This window comes from Drosophila rhopaloa, unplaced genomic scaffold, assembly GCF_018152115.1.
Source record: "Drosophila rhopaloa isolate 14029-0021.01 unplaced genomic scaffold, ASM1815211v1 contig_115, whole genome shotgun sequence".
Taxonomy (NCBI): domain Eukaryota; kingdom Metazoa; phylum Arthropoda; class Insecta; order Diptera; family Drosophilidae; genus Drosophila; species Drosophila rhopaloa.
Genome location: NW_025334990.1, coordinates 1,661,755 through 1,680,960, shown reverse-complemented (window position 1 = coordinate 1,680,960; position 19,206 = coordinate 1,661,755). Strand labels below are relative to the sequence as shown.

The window sequence follows — 19,206 nt, the reverse complement described above, 5'->3', positions numbered from 1 at the left end:
AACCATTTAAGTATCCATGATACGGCAACACGCCAAACATTCATAATTTTGGTTTTTACATAGTTTCTTTATTTGCGTTTGTTCATTATTCTAAGGCATAAGTTATTTGTAAATAAAAACTAAATGATTATAGGTAGATAATTACGGGTATTTATGTAGTATCTGATAGATCTGAATTAGATTTAAGAATGTACATACTGCACTACGGGAATTGAGGGCTGAGACCTTAGTTAACTACGATTTACAAGTTGAATTTAAAGCAGTTAGCCTACGAACTAGGCACTCTTTACTTTCGGTAAAACTAGGACCGTAATATGAATAGATTACAATTAATTGCCGCTTATGTTAAGGGGCTATATCTATGGATCAGTAAGATTAGTAATACGGCGGCCACGCCTTGAGCTGATTGAAGCGATCATCGTCGTCGTCTTCAACGTCTCACCTTCAGCTCATCATCCTCCAGAGCGAGCGGTTAGATCGGATCGTATCGATCGCCATTCGCTCATGGCTGCAAAACCAATCGACAGAAATTGAGATCAATTTAGCAATGACTGACTGATTGACTGACTGACTGATTGAATGCATGAGGATCGGCGTGGGATGAGCTATTGAGATTTGTTCGATCTTGAAATTCGAAAGGATCAGATTGATTGGCTGTTGACTGAGTTGGTGGTGCTTGATATTGGTGTGGTTGTGGGATTTGAATCTGAGTTGGTGTGTTGTAGGTGGCAGTGGCGGTGGCGGTGGAGGTGATGCTCAAGATGCTCCGCCGGTGACGGGGTCTGGCGGCCCTGTTCGAGCGTTATTCTTTTTCGCTGCGTATCAGTATCTTTTTTTGCACCAGCTTGCGTACCTGTTGCGTTGTGGGTTGCGATATGCCTCCCTGTTGCTGCTGTTGCTGTTGTTGTTGTTGCTGCTGCTGTTGTTGCTGCTGCTGCAAGCTGCCCACTGTGGGCAAGGTGGTGGTCGTCTGCGTGATGGTCATCACCTCTGCTGGTCCAGCTGTGGGTCCTGCAATGCTCGAGTGCTGCTGCTGCTGTTGTTGCTGCACAACTGCTAGGAGATTACCTCCTGCGGTGGTCTGCAATCGGACGGGACTGGCGTTCTGCCGCTGATTATGCTGAAGTGCAGCAATCAGCGTCTGCTGCGTGGTCTGACCTCCAGCTCCTCCAGAGGCGGCCACTTTCAGGGCATTGGCAATGCCCGGACCAGCGACATGGGTGCGCAGATTCCCCGCAGCCAGAGCCTGAGCGGAGGCAGCTGAGACCACCTAAACATAAAGAAGATCGAGTTAATTGATTTGTTCAGTGGATTTTTTTTAGAGCTAACCCACCTGTATAGTTTGACGCTGGTTGGCCTGAGACGCCACCGACACGGGAATTACTCGGCCCACGCTCGTCTTACCCAACACCAGGTTGGTGGTGGCCAGTGTTCCCTGTTGGCCACTTCGCATTACCTGCTGGATCTGCTGCACGGTCACCGAATTTGGCAGCGCCTTCGTGTTCTGAATATGTAGCAACTGGGCCTGAACACTGTTTCCGCCGCCCACCTTCTGCTGAAGCTGCTGTTGTTGTTGTTGGGAAGCCACTGTGGGCAAAGTGCCGCCGCCAGAGACTGTGACTCCCTGCTGCTGCTGGGAACCAGTGGTGGTCACTATATTAGTGGGCTGACCACTGGCATTGACCAGCTGCGTCATACGGCTAATCTTACGCGGCATCGTGAGCTGCTGTTGCATTTGCAAGTGTCTCATCTGATTGGGCATGGTAACCTTGATTTGGCTGCCTGGTTTAAGCTGCGGCAGGGTCATATTCACGCTTCCCGCCTGGACAGTGGGATTTGTGGCCGACACCGTAACTCCGCCAGCATTGACACTGCTTCCGCTAGCCGCTGCCGCCGTTGAAGCTTTTACCAGTGAGGCGATCTGTTGCTGGGTCACCTGCTGAGGCTGCCCGGCCACTGGCAGTTGGCCCTGCTGCTGTTGTTGTTGTTGGTTAGCACTGGTGGTAAAGAGCGCTCCAGAGGCCTGCTGCGCCTTTTGGGCGGCCAGAATATTGTGTCGCTTAACCAGCAACATATCACCGGCTCCGGCAGTGGTGGTTGTTCCGTCGGCGGACACTACTTGGCGCTGCAATTGCTGCTTGCCGGCCGCCATCTGCTTGATAAACTGCGTCCTGGCCTGGCCGTGCATTTGGACGCTGCTAACCACATTGCCCGCCTGCACAGTGGTGGAAGTTCCCGGCATACCTGAAACGGCCACCTTTTGGCTGGTCACGTGGGCTGCCATGTTGCTAGCCTGGATTATGGTACCTCCAGCTTGCACCAAATTAGCAGTGCCGCCTGCTGTGACACCAGCTGATCCTCCGGGCACCGCCTGAGTTGTCGTCTGCAAAACCTTTAAGCTGCGTTGCCGGTAGAGCTGGATGTGTGCTCCTCCTGGTTGCTGAGCACCTGGTATCACCGTGGTCTTTCCTCCCTGCTGTAGAGCGCTTACCGGAATTCCCTTTGTAGTCACCAGCTGGGTGGTCTGAGTAGCTGGAGACGTGGGGACCGCTGCCAAACGGAGCTGCGTCTGGAACTGCGCCGGACTCACGCCTTGACCCAAATTCGGCATGGATACAATAGACTGTCCGCCAGCTGTGGTGCGCTGTTGCAGGGTATTTCCTGCGCCTGTCGACACAATCCGCTGGCCACGCAACATGGCCGTATTTAGAGTAGTAACTGCTGTGGTCTGATGCTGTTGTTGCTGCTGACTGGCGGTGGTGGTAAGCACAGTGCCCACGGTGGGCAGAGTGCTTACCGAAACCACCTGGGGCAGCGACTGCGTCTGAACAATGCTGCCCAGCTGAGGGGAACTATTCACCGGCAGTGTCTGTGACGATATAGACACAATCTGGGCGCCGGAGCCTATCTGGGGTTGCACAACTGCTGGAAGAGTCTGGACTGGCGTGGTTAGAACCACACTGACACTGGACTGTCCACCAGAAGCGGCGGCCGACTGTTGGGCCAGCTGTTGCAACTGACCTGCCGTCAGGCTGGAGGATGTGCCCACAATAGTCTTGACCAGCTGTTGTGTGGTGGTTTGGCCCGCCTGGCCAGGATGCGTACGCAACTGCTGCTGCGGTTGGTGAAGCAGAATGGCGGTCGGCTGACCGGGCGAAACATTGGAACTAGTCAAGTGCTGGATCTGAAGTTGCTGCAATTGACCAGCGGCGGGAACAGACACCGTTGTTGTGGTACTGGGCTGCTGCTGCTGCACCAGCTCCACGGTCTGTTGAACCGGCAAGGTTTGCTGAACGGTCGGAACAGTGGGCAGTTGCTGCTGCACCACCTGCTGCTGCTGTTGCTGCACCTGCTGGACTACTTGTTGTTGCGGTTGCTGCGGTGGGGGAGGTGCGGGCTGTTGTTGTTGCTGCGATTGCTGTGACACTTGCTGAACTACTCCCCCTCCAACTGGAGGCTGCGACATCTGCTGTCCACGCTGCTTCTCTCGAATCTTATTCGCCTTCATGGCCGCAATGTTCTGCGGCGGCACCGGTTGATCATAATTCTGGATGCCGAACTCCTGCAGCACCTCCATGTGCTTCGGATTCATTAGGCTGGGAGCACTAAACTGGCGTTTTGGAGGCGGTGCCTTCTTTAGGTAAGCCGTCTTGATGCTGTCGAAGCGGGAGCGCATCGTCTTATAAAATGAGGCGTTGTTATCGCTTACGTACATTTGGGTGGTTCGCAAATATCGCAGCGGACTCTTCAGGTACTCATTACGCAGAGTTGGCTTAAGCTTCTTCTGCTTCTTGGGACTCTCCACCACCTTTCCTTCCTCACGAGGCTGAATATGGGTCTCGTATCTCCAGCGGCACTGCCTTGCCGAGCGGTAGGTCTTCGAACAGAAGTTGACCATCTCGGAGACGAGATCCCAGTTGGGCGTCTGGCCCGGTGAAAGTAGCATCAGGCTGCAAGGTAGTCCCTGTAGATTCACCAGCACGTGCAGAATGGCAATATCCTCGAAGACGCACCATTCAGCCATGGCTTCCGGTTCGGTAAGAGGTTTAGCCGGCAGTTGAGGTTTAAGCCCTGGAATCGGTGAGTTTGGCTTGAAGCTGCCGCGGAAGCGCTGGCTCTTCAATTCGCGACGCAAACGGGCCAGTTGGGGAGTTGGGCGATCGAAGAGCGATCTGGGAGGCACGTAGTTATCCTCCCGTCGCATCTTATTTGGCCTTCTGCTACCATCGTACCCAGCATCCGTCCGCGAACGCTTGTGCTCCTTGCGTACGTAGACTGGTGGCAGATCCATTTCCGCAATGGGTTCCAGTTCGTACATGAACGACAGCGAATAGTCGATATAGATATCATTATCGTTATCCTGCGGCGGTGTGGGCGGACACCACATCTAATCAAGGGATCATAAAAGATTAGCACTATGAACTTTAAGTTATATAGCTCAACCGCTTTAACTTACCGGCATCTGTTCCATGGTGTTGCGCGATATCCAGACCTGGACCAGAACGTTTCCAAGAAAGTTAAAGAAAAGAATAGACGTTCCACATTATTTTCAAGATATAGCAACTCTGTTTTGGTGTTGGCTTAGAAACTATTTTTTATTGAACGTAATGCTTTCGATTTTAACTGAATTGAAAATTATCAAATTTATGGCGTTGTAGCTTTCATTCCGAACAATTTCTATCTTTCGTACGGCGCTTAGAGGGTTGAAAAGGGTAACTTAAGAGGGACTCGTAACGACTAATTGTGATAATTGGATTGTAGATGCGACACCAAAACAGAATTCTACATTTGATTAGAGAAAATAATATTTAACAATCTTTGAATGATCTCCGCTTATTCTTTTCCAACTTTCATCTTCTATGAAGGAAATATTTTTTTCTTTGGGTCAACGCACGAAATTAGTCCGTAAATAAAAACCACAACGTCTTTTAGTTTTGTTTCAGATTTTGCTTTGTTTAGTTTTTTTATAGGTATTATCTTGTTACACAATCATTGGATTTTTATACTTTTTAAAGCATACGAATTGAGTTCTGTTTTATTGGTTAGTCAATCTATGCTCATAGTCTTTAGATTGTTAATTATTCGTTTAAGTTAGAGTACAAAATAAATTATAGAATGCAAAAATATTTAACAATTATTATAGTACACCTAGGCTTACAAACTAAAGCAGTTTTTTTGGGAGAAGAGTGTTCATTCTGCGTTCTCGATTGGATTTTTGACAAACATAATTTAACAACAACAATCGAGGATGTGGTAATTTTGATGCTTACAGTCAAATGCTGGATACTTGAAGTTTTCTAGATACTTCTATGTACAATCTGAGATGTCTTACAACGTTAACCCAGAAGTTATGAATTCCTTGGTGACCTATATCTACGCTATCTTCTACGTTATATCATGGGACCATAGCCCCTCGAACAATCGATCGGTCTGTTTGACCGAATTAAGTTGAATTTGTTATCCTAGACTCTCGCATTGGTTCCGCCGCCTAACTAACTTAGCTCATATGATAAAAGGAAACTCGTTACAGTCTATAAATACTCGTTTTGTATCAATTGGCAGCAGCCACCTGGCAGTAGTAACAGCGCGAGAAGGAACCCGTCTCCCTGCGAAGAATTCGTCGCCCACTAAAACGCACACAGCACACACAGCTGATAATACTGGCTGAGGGATGAGAATGAACATCATCACCTGGTTGTTCCGCTCGAGGACACATTTGCTCCTGAAACCCCACTAGCTGCTGGCGAAGAGGTAGAGCTGGCAGCTGCAGGAGTGGATCTGAGCATTACCCTGGGGGACTTGGTTATCCACCGATGCAAGGTGTTGGCATTGCTGACGGATTTGTTATTAGTGTCGTCTTTCTTTATCGGCATTCTCTGGGCCATCCTGCGCCTCGGCTCACTCTGAGATTCCTTCGGAGTGGACTCGTTTCTGGGAGTCTTTTTGACGCTTTTATTGGCGCTACTTCTATTCAATGTGTTCACCACAGGGCTCATGTCAAGGGTCCACAGATTTATCTTAACCGAGCCGCGCGAACGAGTTCGGGGCGTGTGTCCAACAGCTTCGCTCTCATCACTCTTATCCGAATGCTGCGGTTGCTCCTTGCCCTCTGCTTTGCCATCGTGTTGCTCATCCGTGTCCGACTCCTCGCTTACATTGTAGTATGTAGAACTAGTCATGGTGGTGTCCTGCACCTGATCGTGTGCATCCCAGCCATCCAAGCTGCCGGCTTCTCTTTCTCCATTGTCATCTGCCGTTCCATAAGTGGAGCTGGACTTGACATCCGCCTCGGAGTCTTCGGTATCAACATCAACCGTTTCCTCTTCATCGGCTTCCTCCTCTTCGTCATCATCATCATCATAGGTTTGCGATTCGGTTTGTGTGGTCTCTTCCTCAAGGGCCGAGCCAGCTGTCTCCTCCTCCTCATCCACAGTGGCAACTGCGTCATCGTCTTCGGTTTCTTCTTCTGACTTCTGCTGATCATCATCTTCTTCTTCATCTTCCTCACTGTCATCTTCCATATGTTTCAAAGGAACTGCTATGGTAGCTCTCCTCTCGAGCAGTTTTCTGCGTGTTGCATCCACGACAACACTATCTCTTCGGCCCCTTTTGGGTGGAGTTGTCTTTAGACTGATGTTAGCTGCCACATTGGATTTGAGAGGAGTTTTCAACATTTTGCTCATGGCAATATTGGCTGATTGTCGTTTGGGGCGCTCTTCGGTGACAAAGGAAGAATCCTCTAGAGCGGATGCGGCTGCAGAAGCAGCCAAAGCTGTGCGTGTTGTCTTTCTAGTGGGCGGTGTGAGAACATTGGCCATGTGGACCGCGCCCAGCGAGTGGAGACGGGTGTGCCGTTGAACTGGCGTTGCGGCAACTTTACTCTTGCCTCCCGTCGTAGCCCTCTTGTTGTTACTACTGCTTCGGTTACTGTTGCTGACCCCTACCCCCGTCCTCTTCCCTGTGCCTAGTCCTGACCCCACCGGAGCACTTGAATTGTGGCTGCTCTGGCGATTACCCCGACTTGGAGCCGATCTCTTACTTCTGCTGTTGCTACTGTTGCTATGGCTACTAACACTCCTACTCAACTTCTGAGCTGATCGGCTCCGATTTGCCCTCACTAACTGTCGCTTATTTGAAGTGGAATCTTGTTTGTTATTAACCTGATTGCTCGAATCCTTGCGACTGTACGTGAGCATCTCCTCGGCTTCCGTTTCCTGCTTGAGCAGTTCCTCCTCCTTGTGCATGGCCGCCAGGCGATTGGCCTCCCATTCACGTTTTTGGGCCTCTAGTTCGGCTTCCGCGGCTCGCAACTGTTCCGCTGTCCACGCTGCTCCAGTGGCTTCCACAAAGCGCATGGCATAACGCTCGATAGGTGAGAGCTGAGTGACGATAAGAAAGTGTAAATCATTAGTATGTTGGAATCTTATTAAGTATTCTTTAAACATTGTAATCATATAAGGTTAAATGTTAGACATTGAGTGATACAATCGTGGCGTGGGTTATTTCGCCTCAACTATGTCTGAAGGTCTGCCTCCTCAAGAAGAGGTTACTCTTGGCAATATTTGCGTCATCGAAACAGCATTGAAATGCGGATTCCAATATAAGTTGCAAGTAATGCCAGAATTTTAATGAGTATGCCAAAACCAGTACTTCAAACAATAGGAAATAGGAAATAGGAATGTTAGACTTTGAGTGATACAATCGTGGCGTAGGCTGTCACCTCAACTATGTCTGAAAGTCTACTTCCCGAAGGAAAATTTGTCTGCGCAATCCTCTCTTCACCGAAATCGCATAAAAATGCTATTCAATATAAAAAGCAAGGACTGCAACCATTTCGAAACGGGTTGTTAAAATATTTGTAAATACTTTCTTATTGTGGTTATGATCAACATATTAACAGGCACTAAAGGCACCCATGTTCTTTTTCATTATTTTCCATCAACATACCTGTTTCACTAAATTCTGCATTTCCAGATCGGCCTTGCTAAGTTCTACCTGAGCGCCTCCTTCCGCGTTCGCCTCTTCCGTAGAAATAGGAATGTTCTCATCGAACTCGGCCAGATCTGCGGCCACCTCTGCTTTGGCCGTCTTTGTGGCCTGCACATCCTGCTCATCCTCGGCGGCGGCCAACGCATGCTCAAAAGCCCGCAGAGATTGTTTCTCCGTCTCCACAACCGTTGTTGCCGTGTCGACAACTGTTGTGGTTGTCGTAGCCACAATCTTATCCTTATTATCCGGCCTCTCCTGACTTGTCTCGTCTTGCTCGCTCTGGTCCATCGTAAAGAGATCCTTGATGGTGGAACTCTTAAAGAATGTAGTGGTAAAGTTGCCACCCTCGATGGCCATGTCGCTTAGCATCCGCTTTTGGTTTGCCTTTTTGAGGATGTTAACCTCAATGGTTCTTTCGGAGACAAGTCGGTAGATGTGGACATCTCGTGTCTGACCGATTCGATGACATCGATCCTGGGCCTGTGCATCCATGGTAGGATTCCAGTCCGAGTCATAAAAGATCACAGTATCGGCACCCGTCAAGTTGATGCCCACTCCACCAGACCGCGTGGATAAGATAAAGCAGAAGATTCTTTTGTCTCCATTAAAGCGCTCCATAAGTATCTGCCGTTGCTCAACACGCGTGGATCCATCCAAACGAAGATAGATGTGGCCATGGTAGTTGAGGAAAGCCTCCAAAACATCCAACATCTTGGTCATCTGGGTGAATATCAGTACACGATGCCCCTCAATCTTCAGCTGTCGCAGCAAACGATCCATAGTCTGCAGCTTACCGCAGTCGTACTGAATGAGACGCGGATCCGGGAACTGAGTGGTCATTGCCGAAATGATTGGATGCAGTAGGGCCAACTTTGGCAGCAGGGCTTGACCCACAGTGTCTTCGATCTTGCGTTCGCACTGCCAGTGCGTCGATGCAAGATTTTGCACATAGCGTCGGATGCGCGGCGCACACACGGAAGGAACATAAATCACAAAGTTGGCAAATAGGGGCTTAAGCTCTGCACATCTCTCTTCGAAGCTTTTTAGCAAGTGGTTCAGTGACCAGCCATCTCGATGCAACATGGCCGTACAGCAGTTGGCGTAGCCACGCGTCTGCCATGTTGATCGCTTCAGTGTTCGCGTTGCCTGCATACAGCGCTGGATAGCTCCGCGACAGTCTTCGCCATATATGGGAGTGGCATCGTTGCGTCGGCGATTTATCATTGCCATTCGTTTCAGCGAAGCCAATCGCTGCTCCTTGCGCATCTGAATCAGCTCCTGTACCTTATAGGGATCTTCGGTCTCAGTTTCCTCCTCGGGCTCCGTTTTTCCATTAGCAATGCTTTGCTTTTGTGCTGTGCTTTTCACATGCGTTGCTAGATCTTTAACAATGGGTTCCCTTATCAATTGTTGGGCAGTAGTAGATGATGCAGTTGCTGTTGTTCCGGAACTCGTCGTGGCCGCCGACGCTGTGGTTTTACTTGTCAGTGTCAGGCGGGCGCCTGCTGCTCCAGAATTCGTTGCTGGTGTGAGGTAGAAAAATGGCTTTCCGTCTTGCATCGTCTTTGCTACTTTTGCGGGCGTTGGTGCATTTATTTGTGAGCGTGAGCCCAGCAACTTAGAGTTGCTAAGTACACTTAAGGCTCCAGTAGGAGAAGAGGCTGCGGTCGATGACGTTGTCACCACGCTGTTAATCACCACTGGTTTCAGCGCAATATTCACGGGGTTAATAGAGCCACTGACTCTTTTCAAAACCCTGCCGCTTGGTAGCAGACTTCGCATTGGCACAATCTTTGAGCCCTCCATCCGCATGGCCGGACTGGCTCCTACTCTTACCGCATTCAGTTTGATGCGCTGTGCCAGCTCAGCACTTCGTACTCGAATGTGAAAGCGGTATTTTCCGTTAGGACAACGGGGAGCCGGTTGGGGAGTTGTATCGATCTCCTCAATAAGCTTTCGGGGCGGTGCGAGCAGGCGAGATTTGTGCGAGACGTAGGCGGTCATAGTTTGCTCCAGATGCAGCAGAAGGAGGTTTACCGTCTCAAGATTGATTTGCTGTAAGAATTAGAGTATTGACAAATTAGTTGATTTATTTATTGCCTTACTATTCAAAAATTATTTTCATGAATAATCGAATCAGACAAATGCCTCGCAAATGCGAACATCCTGGGAAAAGTTTACGACTCTCTCCAAAATAGATTAAGCCCAACTATCAGTGACAGTTTAACATCATTTTCAAAAAAAAAAAAGAAAACCGAGGAAAATGGTTGGGAGGAAACTTCATTGACTTACCGTTAACGGATCATACTCCATTACGTCGGAGACGAGACGGGGCGTGTGGAATGTAATGCCCGCCATTTGAAATGGGGAAATGGTAGGACGCACCTCAAACATATTAGGGTGGTTGCACACCTTCCGCAGCTGCATTAAGACGTTAATGACGCTCAGCAAGTTTCCTGTTTGTAGAGTTTCCCGAGTTCTGTAAGAGAAAAATTATTAGGTAAACAATTTTTTATCACATGTGAAACATGAATACTTACTTGGAGCGACTCATGAAATCCTCGTACAGATAGCGCTGGCGATTCGACAGACGGCACATGACCACATGCTCGTATTTTTTTGGCATTTGCTTTTCCACCTCCTTCTTGAGGCGTCGAAGTAGGAAAGGACGAATCACCTGCACGTAAAAACAAAGACAATATGCTATTTACTGCGCATTTAGTTTAAAATTACGGAAAATATTTGTTTAATATGGTGGTGTTAGGGGCGTTTTCAATGTGAGCAACTTGGTTAAAATTTGACCACATGGATAAGACGCATCTCCTTGATCTGGCAAACTAACAAATTGTCATCACTTGAGGCTAAATATCAAAGTGACACAGAGTGCATTTGCTTAAACGGCTCAAAATCCCAAAATTAGTCTTACAAAAATACTGTTCACAATCTAAACGGATTAGAGTCAAAGAACTAAAATCACATGCTATTGCGACGATTGCTTTAGCACACATCTACGATTTTCAGGAGCATTTAACAGGCTGACAAGAAAACGCTTTTAGGTGCAAAGAAAAAATATTTTGTTTTTAAATGTAAAATGAGTTTTCAATGTAATCGCCCATATAAGAGCTAGATTACATGGATAAGACACACTTCTTTAATATGGCAAACTAACAAATTGTCATCACACGTGGCTATTATTCAATGTGACACAGAGTGCATTTGCCTAGCCTAATTTACAGACTTTTGTGAAAAGAAAAATTGTTTCCAATATAAATGGATTAGCGTTTTCCGAGAACCCAAATCCTTTGCTATTGTAAATATTGCTTTTGCACACATCTACGATTTTCAAGAGCATTTAACAGGCTAGCAAGAAAACGCTTTTAGGTGCAGCATGAAAAGTTTTATTTCTGGTATGTAAAATGCGTTTTCAATGTAATCGCCCTGAATGGGAATTGATCACATGGATAAGACGCAACCCTTTGATATAGCAAACTAACAAATTGTCATCACATGTGGTTTAAAATCATTGTGACACAGAGTGCATTTGCCAAAAACATACTTTTTTTTCTTATAGAGGATGTTCACAATGAAAATGGAACAAAGTTATTTTTTAAAAACTAATTTCACTTGCAATTGTGAGGATTGCTCTCGCACACATCTACGATTTTCGAGAGCATTTAACGAGCTGGCAAGAAAACGCTTTTAGGTGCAAACTCTCAACATAATTTATAGTCAGCGGTATAGAATTCTGTTATGGAAGAACACAGAAACACTTGCAGCTGAGCTTTGCTCTGGCACACATCTACGATTTTCAAGAGCATTTAAAAGGCCGGCAAGAAAACGCTTTTAGGTGCTAAAAACCCAATAACTAAATCTTGAATTTAATGTTATGCTTTACCTTGTGCAAACGCGTTATTAAAGTCTCGTTGTACTCCATGTTGCCTTCAATCATTCCTGTCATCGGGTTGGAGAACCACTCTTTAAACTCGCGGTGCGATGAGAACACATACGGCATTAGGAAATGCATCAAGGACCACAGTTCCATCAAGTCGTTCTGCAGTGGTGTTCCAGTCAACAACAAACGTCTATAAAAATAAAAAATAGATAAGAACTTATTAAATTCAATAAGAAGATTGAGCTTTTTGGTAATCTGTCTCGAAACAAGGCCACAAGCATTCTAGGGTAGGTTAGCATGCTCTGGATTAGTATGCGGCATTATAGCGAATTTAATTTTAGCACCCAAGCGTAGTCGCCATGCTAGTTTAGCAATCGCATGGTTACTGATTTTTGGTGCTGGCCGGTAGGCAAAGCAATTGCAATCCCAAGCGCCCTATACTAACCTTTCAGTGGAAAAGTTAAGTAGCAACTGCCAACGCTGAGACTTGAAGTTCTTAATGTTCTGCGCTTCATCCAGGATTAGATACTTCCACTTTTTGCGGCGGAAGCTCTGCTGATCTTGCACCACCAGCTTATAGGACGTGATGCATACGTGGAAAGCGTTCGGTTTAGTCCAGCCCACGCGCTTCAGCTTGCGCTCCTTCTGAGAGCCGTAGTAGGTGAGTATTTTAAAGCCAGGGCACCACTTCTTGAACTCCATTTCCCAGTTGAGCATCACAGATGAAGGCACAACAATGAGGTGTGGCCCCCAGTTACCCCTAGCGCAGGCGAGGTGAGCCAATAGGGCAATGGTTTGAATGGTCTTGCCCAGACCCATCTCGTCGGCCAGGATACCATTTAGCTTACGCTCGTTCATTGTAACCAACCAATCGAGTCCGATGTGCTGGTACTCACGCAGTGAGTGCTTTAGCAAGAAGGGGACTGGCGTAACCACATTAGTGGAGGACAAGGTATTGCCTTTAGGTTGAAGACTCTCAGCCAAAGCGGCGGCATCGTTTAGCATGTCGTCCTTGTTGCCGCTAGCTCCTCCTGTGCTGCCGCTTCCAGCAGCTCCACTAGTAGCATCAGCATCCGTCAACAGACTCTTAAGACCGTCCTCCTGTTCGTCCTGCTCCTCTACGTCAGTGTCAGTTTTAACAGTAGAAAGATCTTCTTCATCCTCGGTAGCCTCCACTTCGCTTTCGTCTGTGGAGTCATCAACAGCCGTTGAATCATCATCCGAGTCCAGCTCTGGCTCGCGAGTCGCCAGCTTCCGTCGTTTAGGACTAGGCTGCTGGTCACTGACTCTGCCCGATTTGTATTTCGCCAACAGCTGCTCCACTGAGAGATCGTTGTCCGCCTCCAATTCATCAATCTCCTTTTTGTGGTCAATCTCCTGTTCGGCCTCTTCCTGCTTGCTGATGGTATTCTCATCATCATCGCTAGTTTCTTTTGCCTCGAACTCGCTATCATCACTGTCATCGGGAGTTTCGGTCTTAATGCCCGAGCTTTGCTCCTCCTGCATGAGCTTATCACGATTCTCCAAATAGCCAGGCGGAAGGTCATTGAGGAAGTCATTAAAGTCCATCTCAGACTCCTTGGCCAGCGCCGTTACCTCCTCTTTAACATCGGCTGCCTCTTCCTCGGCCTTGGCGATGGTTTCCTCATCGTCTTCCGAGCCAGACTCAGGTCGGAAATCATCTATAAAAATAAAAATATAATAATTAGAATTTGTTTTAAACTTTAATTACCAAATAAACTAGGAAGTAAATGCATCAGGCAAATGCCTCGCAAATGCGACCATCCTATGGTAACATTAAAGTGTTCAAAAATAGACCACAACAACGTTTCAGTGTGTAATTTATCATCAAGTGCTTAATTTACGGGAATACCGTATCAAAGGAAAACTCACCATCAGACTCACGCTTGGGCGAGGTAAGACGGCTGGAATTAAGACTGGGAGTATCCGCCACACTCTTATTCATGCCTTCGGCCAGCTGCTTCGAGAATTTCTCTGTCTGGTCGACAATAAAGCTGAGATGTTGGTCTAACGCCTGCTTGCGTTTCTCCTCGATCTTCGTCTGGTGCTTGTACTCCACCAGCTTCTCTACATTCGACCAAAAGCTCTTCACCTCGCGTGCAATAAAGGATGCCACACGCCTTAGCTGAAGCTCTTGGGCCTTCTCCGCGCGCTGGGCGGCGGTGGCCTTGTCCTGGAAATATTTCTGCACCATCTTGGCGCACTTTTTTGCCGCGTTCTTCTTCCACTTGCGCTCCTGTGCAAAGTCGGCCGCCAGCCAAACCATCTCCTCGAGGAGGTAGTCCCAGTGGGCCTTGGGGCGGCTGGGCTCCTGCAGCTTGGGCAGGCGCCTCTCAGTCCATAATCCCTCTCGCTGTAATTCCGATATACGCTGCATCACGTACACCTCCTGTTTAGCCTTGAACGAGAACTCCTGCGCGGCACTGTTGGGCGTGCCAGAGCCACCGGCCAACGCCGGGCTAAGCAGACTGCCGGACGTGGGAGTGCCAGGCGTGAGGACTCCGCTACCGCCCAGCGCTGCCGGACCATTTCCTGTGTAGAGTGGTGTGGGTGTACCACTTCCTCCTCCTCCGGATGAAGTGGATGCGCCTGTAGCATTGCTTTGACCCTGGGGGCGTCGCAGCGCCGTTGATCCCACTGACGTATTGCAGGGTAACAGCGGAGTGCCACCTTGGAAAAGAAGCCGAAAAACCATTAATTAAAACAATGAATATTGAACTATGAGACGGTGGTAAAAGATCAACTCTTGGCATGCTGGAAAGTGCATCAAGTAGGAAAGATCTACCAGGAAAGCAATAATGAATGAATAGAATAGAATGAGAACATTAGATCGTTTGCGAATCGGTTGCTAAATGAAAGAGGTGGGAACTGCATGCAAACTTAGTCTCAGTGTGGAGTTCGAATTCAATGCGGCAGCTGGGATTAAATTCGCTGCCACATGGATAAGCGAAGCACCGCTTTGTTTTAGCAAGCTTACAAATTGTCATCACATGAGGCTGGATATCGATGTGACACAGAGTGCGCTTGCCTGTCCCACCCTAGTTTATGATACAAATACGGATTGATACAAATACGAATTGAGCCCAACTTAAATTCGTGAATCTAAGTCACATGCAACTGCGACGGTTGCTCTGGCACACATCTACGATTTTCGAATGGGCTGGCGAGAAAACGCTTTTAGGTGCATTTCCCGGGATAATTTGTAGTCAGCTATATGGATACCTGCCATCAAGGAAGGCCGAATCACTTGCAACTGAGCTTTGCTCTTGCACACATCTACGATTTTCAAGAGCATTTCACGGGCTGACAAGAAAACGCTTTTAGGTGCGGGATAAAACTAGACTAAAACTAATGATAATGTTTGTGGATGATTAGATGGCTTAGATGCTGAGATACGAGCCCAAGCAGTGTGATGAGTCCTAAAGATCGACGCGTTCTCTAATTTACTAAGTATGCTTAAGTTGGCTAACTTGCTTACAAATCAACGCAATCAATAAAATTATACATTCATCAATTATTTATCAATTCAAACTGAAATCAAAGTATTAAGCAGATTTACCAATCAAAACTAAGAGCAATAACACCAATTCTAGAAAATTTACAAATTGAAAAATAATCGTTTTGCACATCAATAAATGCACTACTTTGCTGGGCAAATGATAAAATGCTTCAATAGTTAACACACAAACTGGTTTAAATAAGAATGGAAATCAAAACAAAAGAATTTTAGCTGTGAAAGATTTTTGATATTTTTTGTTGTTTGCGAACGATAAGCACCTGGCACCAAAGGTACGGAAGGATTTCCTACGGCAGCAGGAGGAGCAGGTATTTGACCGAAGACCATACCGTGACGACCTCCTAAAGGTCTACCGGGTATGTGACCTATATTATAACAATAACGATACAATTATGGTGAGTTGAAAGTGTGTGCGTTATAGGAGGATGTAGGCAGCATTAATGTGGAAACAGAAATAGGAAAATAAATAAAATTGTAAATAATAAACAGCAGTACGGGTTAATCGGGTATGTAGTTATGCTTGTGATTAGTAGGTGTTTGTTTGTGTGATAAACTAACAAAATAATCTTTGCATTTTGTGAGTTTAGTTAGCTTATGTTGTATTATATTTTAGTAATGCACAATTTTTGGCGACCACAATATAATATTGGTATAACATTATAAGATTTTAGTGCAAGACGTGCGTTGGCAGTTGGCGCGGATTTAGTTTCAGTTTCGGAGTTACAGGAGTTGGTATGCAGTTGGCTAATGTTTTTGCATCGATTTTACAAGTTGAATTTGGCATAAATATTGGGACGAACATAACAGTTTATAACAACGAAAAATACAATTTTGTTTGGTCAAAACAAACACAACAGAAACACAAAAGGGTTCATAACAATGAGAGAGACCAGAGTATTCGATCATGAACACGGTGAAATTACCTTGTTGCGTTAGCTGAACAACCGCAGCGGGTAGCTTTGTTGAAATGGCCACTGGTGTGGCTCCAACGGCTGGGATTTTGATTTCCGCCTCTGGTGGCAGGACATTACTCGCCTCCGTCGAACACCCAGTTGTGGTAGTGGAGGTGACACTTGCAGCAGCTCCTGAGACTGTGCTGGACGAGTTGCTTGCTGCTGCTGCGGGACTTGAGGCTGTGTTGCTGCCAATCTTGCTTGGCACTTGAGATTGCGTATTCTGTAAACATTAAAATGGGAATTAGTACAGGATTTATAAACTTGAAAAACATAGGAATTTCTGTGCTTCATTCAGACAAATGCCTCGCAACTGCGAACATCCCTTTAAAAAACCAGAATCAATCAAAAATAGATTGATAAAGGCACTCAGTTTGTTTTTAACATCATAATGGTTGGTCTATGTGGGTATTTATCTAAGGAATCATACCGTTTTAACAGTGTTATTGCTGATGCCATCCAATGGTGATTCTGCAGTCGATCCTGTGCTGATTCCGTCGACCAATGAAGCATCCACAATGGCTGGCTGGTGGGTGGTATATTTTTGGGCCTGATTCTGTGCCGCAGCTGCTGCTGCTGCCGATGTGCTCGGCTTATCCTCGTGTATCAGCTGATCTATACGATTCGCATTACTGTAGCTGATGAACTGCGGGGTTGGTGTCTTCTTGCGCCACGCAGGGTAGTCCATCATACTGCCGCCGTTTTGTAGGTAAAAGTATTCGGACACATTTTCAAGATGCCTGGTGATGGAATCGGAAGGGTCTTAAATGGGTAAAAGAAGGACCATCGCAGAGAAACTCACCTTTCCTTAAGATTACGCAAGATCTGCAACTTCTGCTGGAGTATGCGCTTTTTCAGGGCATTCAGGTCCTGCAGGGCCGTGGACGAAAGCCCACCGACCTCGCTGCTGGAGGCCACCGATGCAGGGAGCAAAGAGCCTACAATATTGCTGCTCCCGGCTGTCCCAACAATGTTGGTGGCGCTTGTCCTGTCCTCGTTGTTGTCCAAACGCTGACGCTTGGCCTGTGGGGGCGAAACGGAGGATTCTATGGTGCTCGTGGTGCTGGTGGAGGCGGATGGGTTGGTGTGGGCGGTTGCTGCTGCTGCTGCTGCTGCCGTTGCCTCTGTCGTTTGCTGTTGTTGTTGCGGCAAGGGCGACAGCGGCACAGGCAGCTGCGCACTGGGTAGCTGCTTCTGTTTGCTACTGCTAGCGATTCCTTTTGCTTGGTTCGCTAGATGATGGTGATAATGGCGGGTGGCCGACGAGGCTGCTGCTCCTGCTGCAGATCCTGCTCCTGTTATGGTCGTTGGTTTGGCTGTCGAAACTGATTTTTCCGTTGAATGTGGAGTTACGCGGTCTGGCACAGCAGGAGGGGCCGGGCTGAGCCCTTCATGCCCCCCTCCTGCTGAATTACCTTCATTCATGTTTGAGACATCTGCAAGAACAACATCAGAGGGGAAGGGGGTTTGAGTTCCCAGTATTATTTTAAAATGACAACGGTTGGCGGGAAAAAAGAAAAGTCGCCGCCGAGCACATGTTCCGATGATGCAGCCCTGGTCAGACTTTAGAGCCTATTTAATTCTATGACTATAATTTTAACATTTGCGCTGCGTAATATCCATTATCAGAAGTGCTGAGCAAATAAAATCATAGTCATCTCAAAACAAAAAAAAGGAAAAGCTTATCACACAAAATGCACCCCTTGAAACCCAAAAAAATGCAACCCTGCGTCTTGGTTTTTTTCCATGTCTCACACACACGCGTGTTTTTCCGATTTCAGCAAGAAAATGCAGAAAACCGATATTCTTTGCACAACCTTTTCTATTGTTCGCACGAATTTAAAATTTTCACCAGATATCAACGCTCAAAATAAGCATTTAACACAGATACAAGCGGGGTGCCAAATTCCGGCTGCTAGAGCGGGACAACCATATACATCTGCATGGCGGCGTCGTTACTTTGTGTTGGTGTGCGCGTTTATTCTCCGCGCGGCAGACATTTTTTTTTCATATTGTTTCGTACCTCAGACGGGGAGAATTTTAATCACAAGATATCAGCATCTCTGCACGGCATCCGGGCTTGAAAATGGTGCGGATGCGTTGTGAAAAATGTGCCACAATCGTTGGACTCCAATCGACACTGAATTTCTTGCACATTTATTGGAATATTCTCTGGCAGAAGTGCGCGAGCACGTCCGCTCGTGTTCGAAACAACAAGAAAATTGGTGTGACCGTTAACGAGATATGCCAAAGCAGAGCCGTTTTGGTGTGACCCTCGTTTAACGTTGATAAAATACTAACATTTTAGCGTTTAATATATGACAAATGTCGAAAGATAAAATTACCACCTTACTCACCTCATACTTTGGCATAAGATTTTCTAAGCCTCTGTTTCAATTTCCTCTCTAAGCCGCAAATTAAAACTTATCAATATTTTCTTTCTTAATTTTGTAATTTTATGCGCAACTAAAAACATACAATTGAAATTTTTCTGTACTTGACATAAGCGTTTGGCTTGTCCTAATTTTTACCAATAATTATATAAATAATAAAAATTAATTTGTTATAATTTGTACTAGACTTAAGACGGTATTAAGGTTAAAAAAAAATGGTCGATCAGTAAAAGTTTTTAACTAAAATTAGCAGAAGCTACAAAAAAAATATTTTTTTAAGTACAAGAAATATTCTTTGCTATAAAATCTAGAACAGGAGCCCTCGCCTTTAAAATAAAATTAAATAAAATGCGTGCAGAGTTGAGATTCAGTATTTAAACATTTTTTAACTTATTGTAAAAAATATTTATTTGATTAAAGCTGTTCAATACTGGGGAATAA

The 19,206-nt window shown here is 46.4% G+C and overlaps 1 protein-coding gene and 13 non-coding genes across 16 annotated transcripts; all 14 read right to left on the bottom strand.

Annotated features, from left to right (window-relative positions):
- Positions 1 to 46: 46 nt before the first annotated feature.
- LOC108052772 (helicase domino) lies at positions 47 to 18,607 on the bottom strand. Of its 3 annotated transcripts, none has more exons than XM_017135250.2 (15): positions 18,396 to 18,607; positions 17,175 to 17,808; positions 16,803 to 17,112; positions 16,343 to 16,595; positions 15,680 to 15,784; positions 13,775 to 14,572; positions 12,327 to 13,563; positions 11,885 to 12,071; positions 10,530 to 10,666; positions 10,282 to 10,468; positions 7,948 to 10,044; positions 7,161 to 7,379; positions 4,457 to 4,492; positions 1,334 to 4,387; positions 47 to 1,270 (listed from the first exon to the last, which is right to left on the bottom strand). In XM_017135250.2, exons 2-15 carry the CDS (start codon positions 17,795 to 17,797, stop codon positions 803 to 805), a joined length of 9,711 nt encoding a protein of 3,236 aa, XP_016990739.2. In that variant the 5' UTR covers positions 17,798 to 17,808; positions 18,396 to 18,607; the 3' UTR covers positions 47 to 802. The 3 variants fall into 3 exon arrangements, with proteins under 3 accessions (XP_016990739.2, XP_016990738.2, XP_016990737.2); XM_017135249.2 differs by lacking the exon at positions 15,680 to 15,784 and having other exon boundaries at positions 47 to 508; positions 854 to 1,270; positions 18,396 to 18,606; XM_017135248.2 differs by lacking the exon at positions 15,680 to 15,784 and having other exon boundaries at positions 18,396 to 18,606.
- Positions 10,119 to 10,228, bottom strand: LOC123037011. The gene has a single exon (XR_006417300.1). It is a non-coding gene; the product is annotated as a small nucleolar RNA Me28S-Am2589 (small nucleolar RNA).
- Positions 10,744 to 10,883, bottom strand: LOC123037021. The gene has a single exon (XR_006417312.1). It is a non-coding gene; the product is annotated as a small nucleolar RNA psi18S-841/snoR66 (small nucleolar RNA).
- On the bottom strand, positions 10,921 to 11,050 carry LOC123037026. The gene has a single exon (XR_006417318.1). It is a non-coding gene; the product is annotated as a small nucleolar RNA psi28S-3316 (small nucleolar RNA).
- LOC123037020 lies at positions 11,071 to 11,210 on the bottom strand. The gene has a single exon (XR_006417311.1). It is a non-coding gene; the product is annotated as a small nucleolar RNA psi18S-841/snoR66 (small nucleolar RNA).
- Positions 11,243 to 11,375, bottom strand: LOC123037024. The gene has a single exon (XR_006417316.1). It is a non-coding gene; the product is annotated as a small nucleolar RNA psi28S-3316 (small nucleolar RNA).
- On the bottom strand, positions 11,397 to 11,535 carry LOC123037022. Its single transcript, XR_006417314.1, has one exon. It is a non-coding gene; the product is annotated as a small nucleolar RNA psi18S-841/snoR66 (small nucleolar RNA).
- On the bottom strand, positions 11,562 to 11,697 carry LOC123037025. The gene has a single exon (XR_006417317.1). It is a non-coding gene; the product is annotated as a small nucleolar RNA psi28S-3316 (small nucleolar RNA).
- LOC123037028 lies at positions 11,711 to 11,841 on the bottom strand. Its single transcript, XR_006417321.1, has one exon. It is a non-coding gene; the product is annotated as a small nucleolar RNA psi28S-3316 (small nucleolar RNA).
- On the bottom strand, positions 13,631 to 13,739 carry LOC123037013. The gene has a single exon (XR_006417303.1). It is a non-coding gene; the product is annotated as a small nucleolar RNA Me28S-Am2589 (small nucleolar RNA).
- Positions 14,789 to 14,931, bottom strand: LOC123037019. Its single transcript, XR_006417310.1, has one exon. It is a non-coding gene; the product is annotated as a small nucleolar RNA psi18S-841/snoR66 (small nucleolar RNA).
- LOC123037029 lies at positions 14,978 to 15,088 on the bottom strand. The gene has a single exon (XR_006417322.1). It is a non-coding gene; the product is annotated as a small nucleolar RNA psi28S-3316 (small nucleolar RNA).
- Positions 15,101 to 15,231, bottom strand: LOC123037027. The gene has a single exon (XR_006417320.1). It is a non-coding gene; the product is annotated as a small nucleolar RNA psi28S-3316 (small nucleolar RNA).
- On the bottom strand, positions 16,660 to 16,768 carry LOC123037014. The gene has a single exon (XR_006417304.1). It is a non-coding gene; the product is annotated as a small nucleolar RNA Me28S-Am2589 (small nucleolar RNA).
- Positions 18,608 to 19,206: the final 599 nt, after the last annotated feature.

Bases quoted from the DNA above. Each gene is read 5' to 3' on its own strand.
- LOC108052772 (XM_017135250.2), bottom strand. From the start codon at position 17,797: ATGAATGAAGGTAATTCAGCAGGAGGGGGGCATGAAGGGCTCAGCCCG. The intron at 15,785-16,342 runs GTAATTTCACCG...GTTATAATATAG, and splicing joins TGTTCAGCTAACGCAACAAG to GTCACATACCCGGTAGACCT. The intron at 7,380-7,947 runs GTATGTTGATGG...ATCGTCACTCAG, and splicing joins TGCAGAATTTAGTGAAACAG to CTCTCACCTATCGAGCGTTA.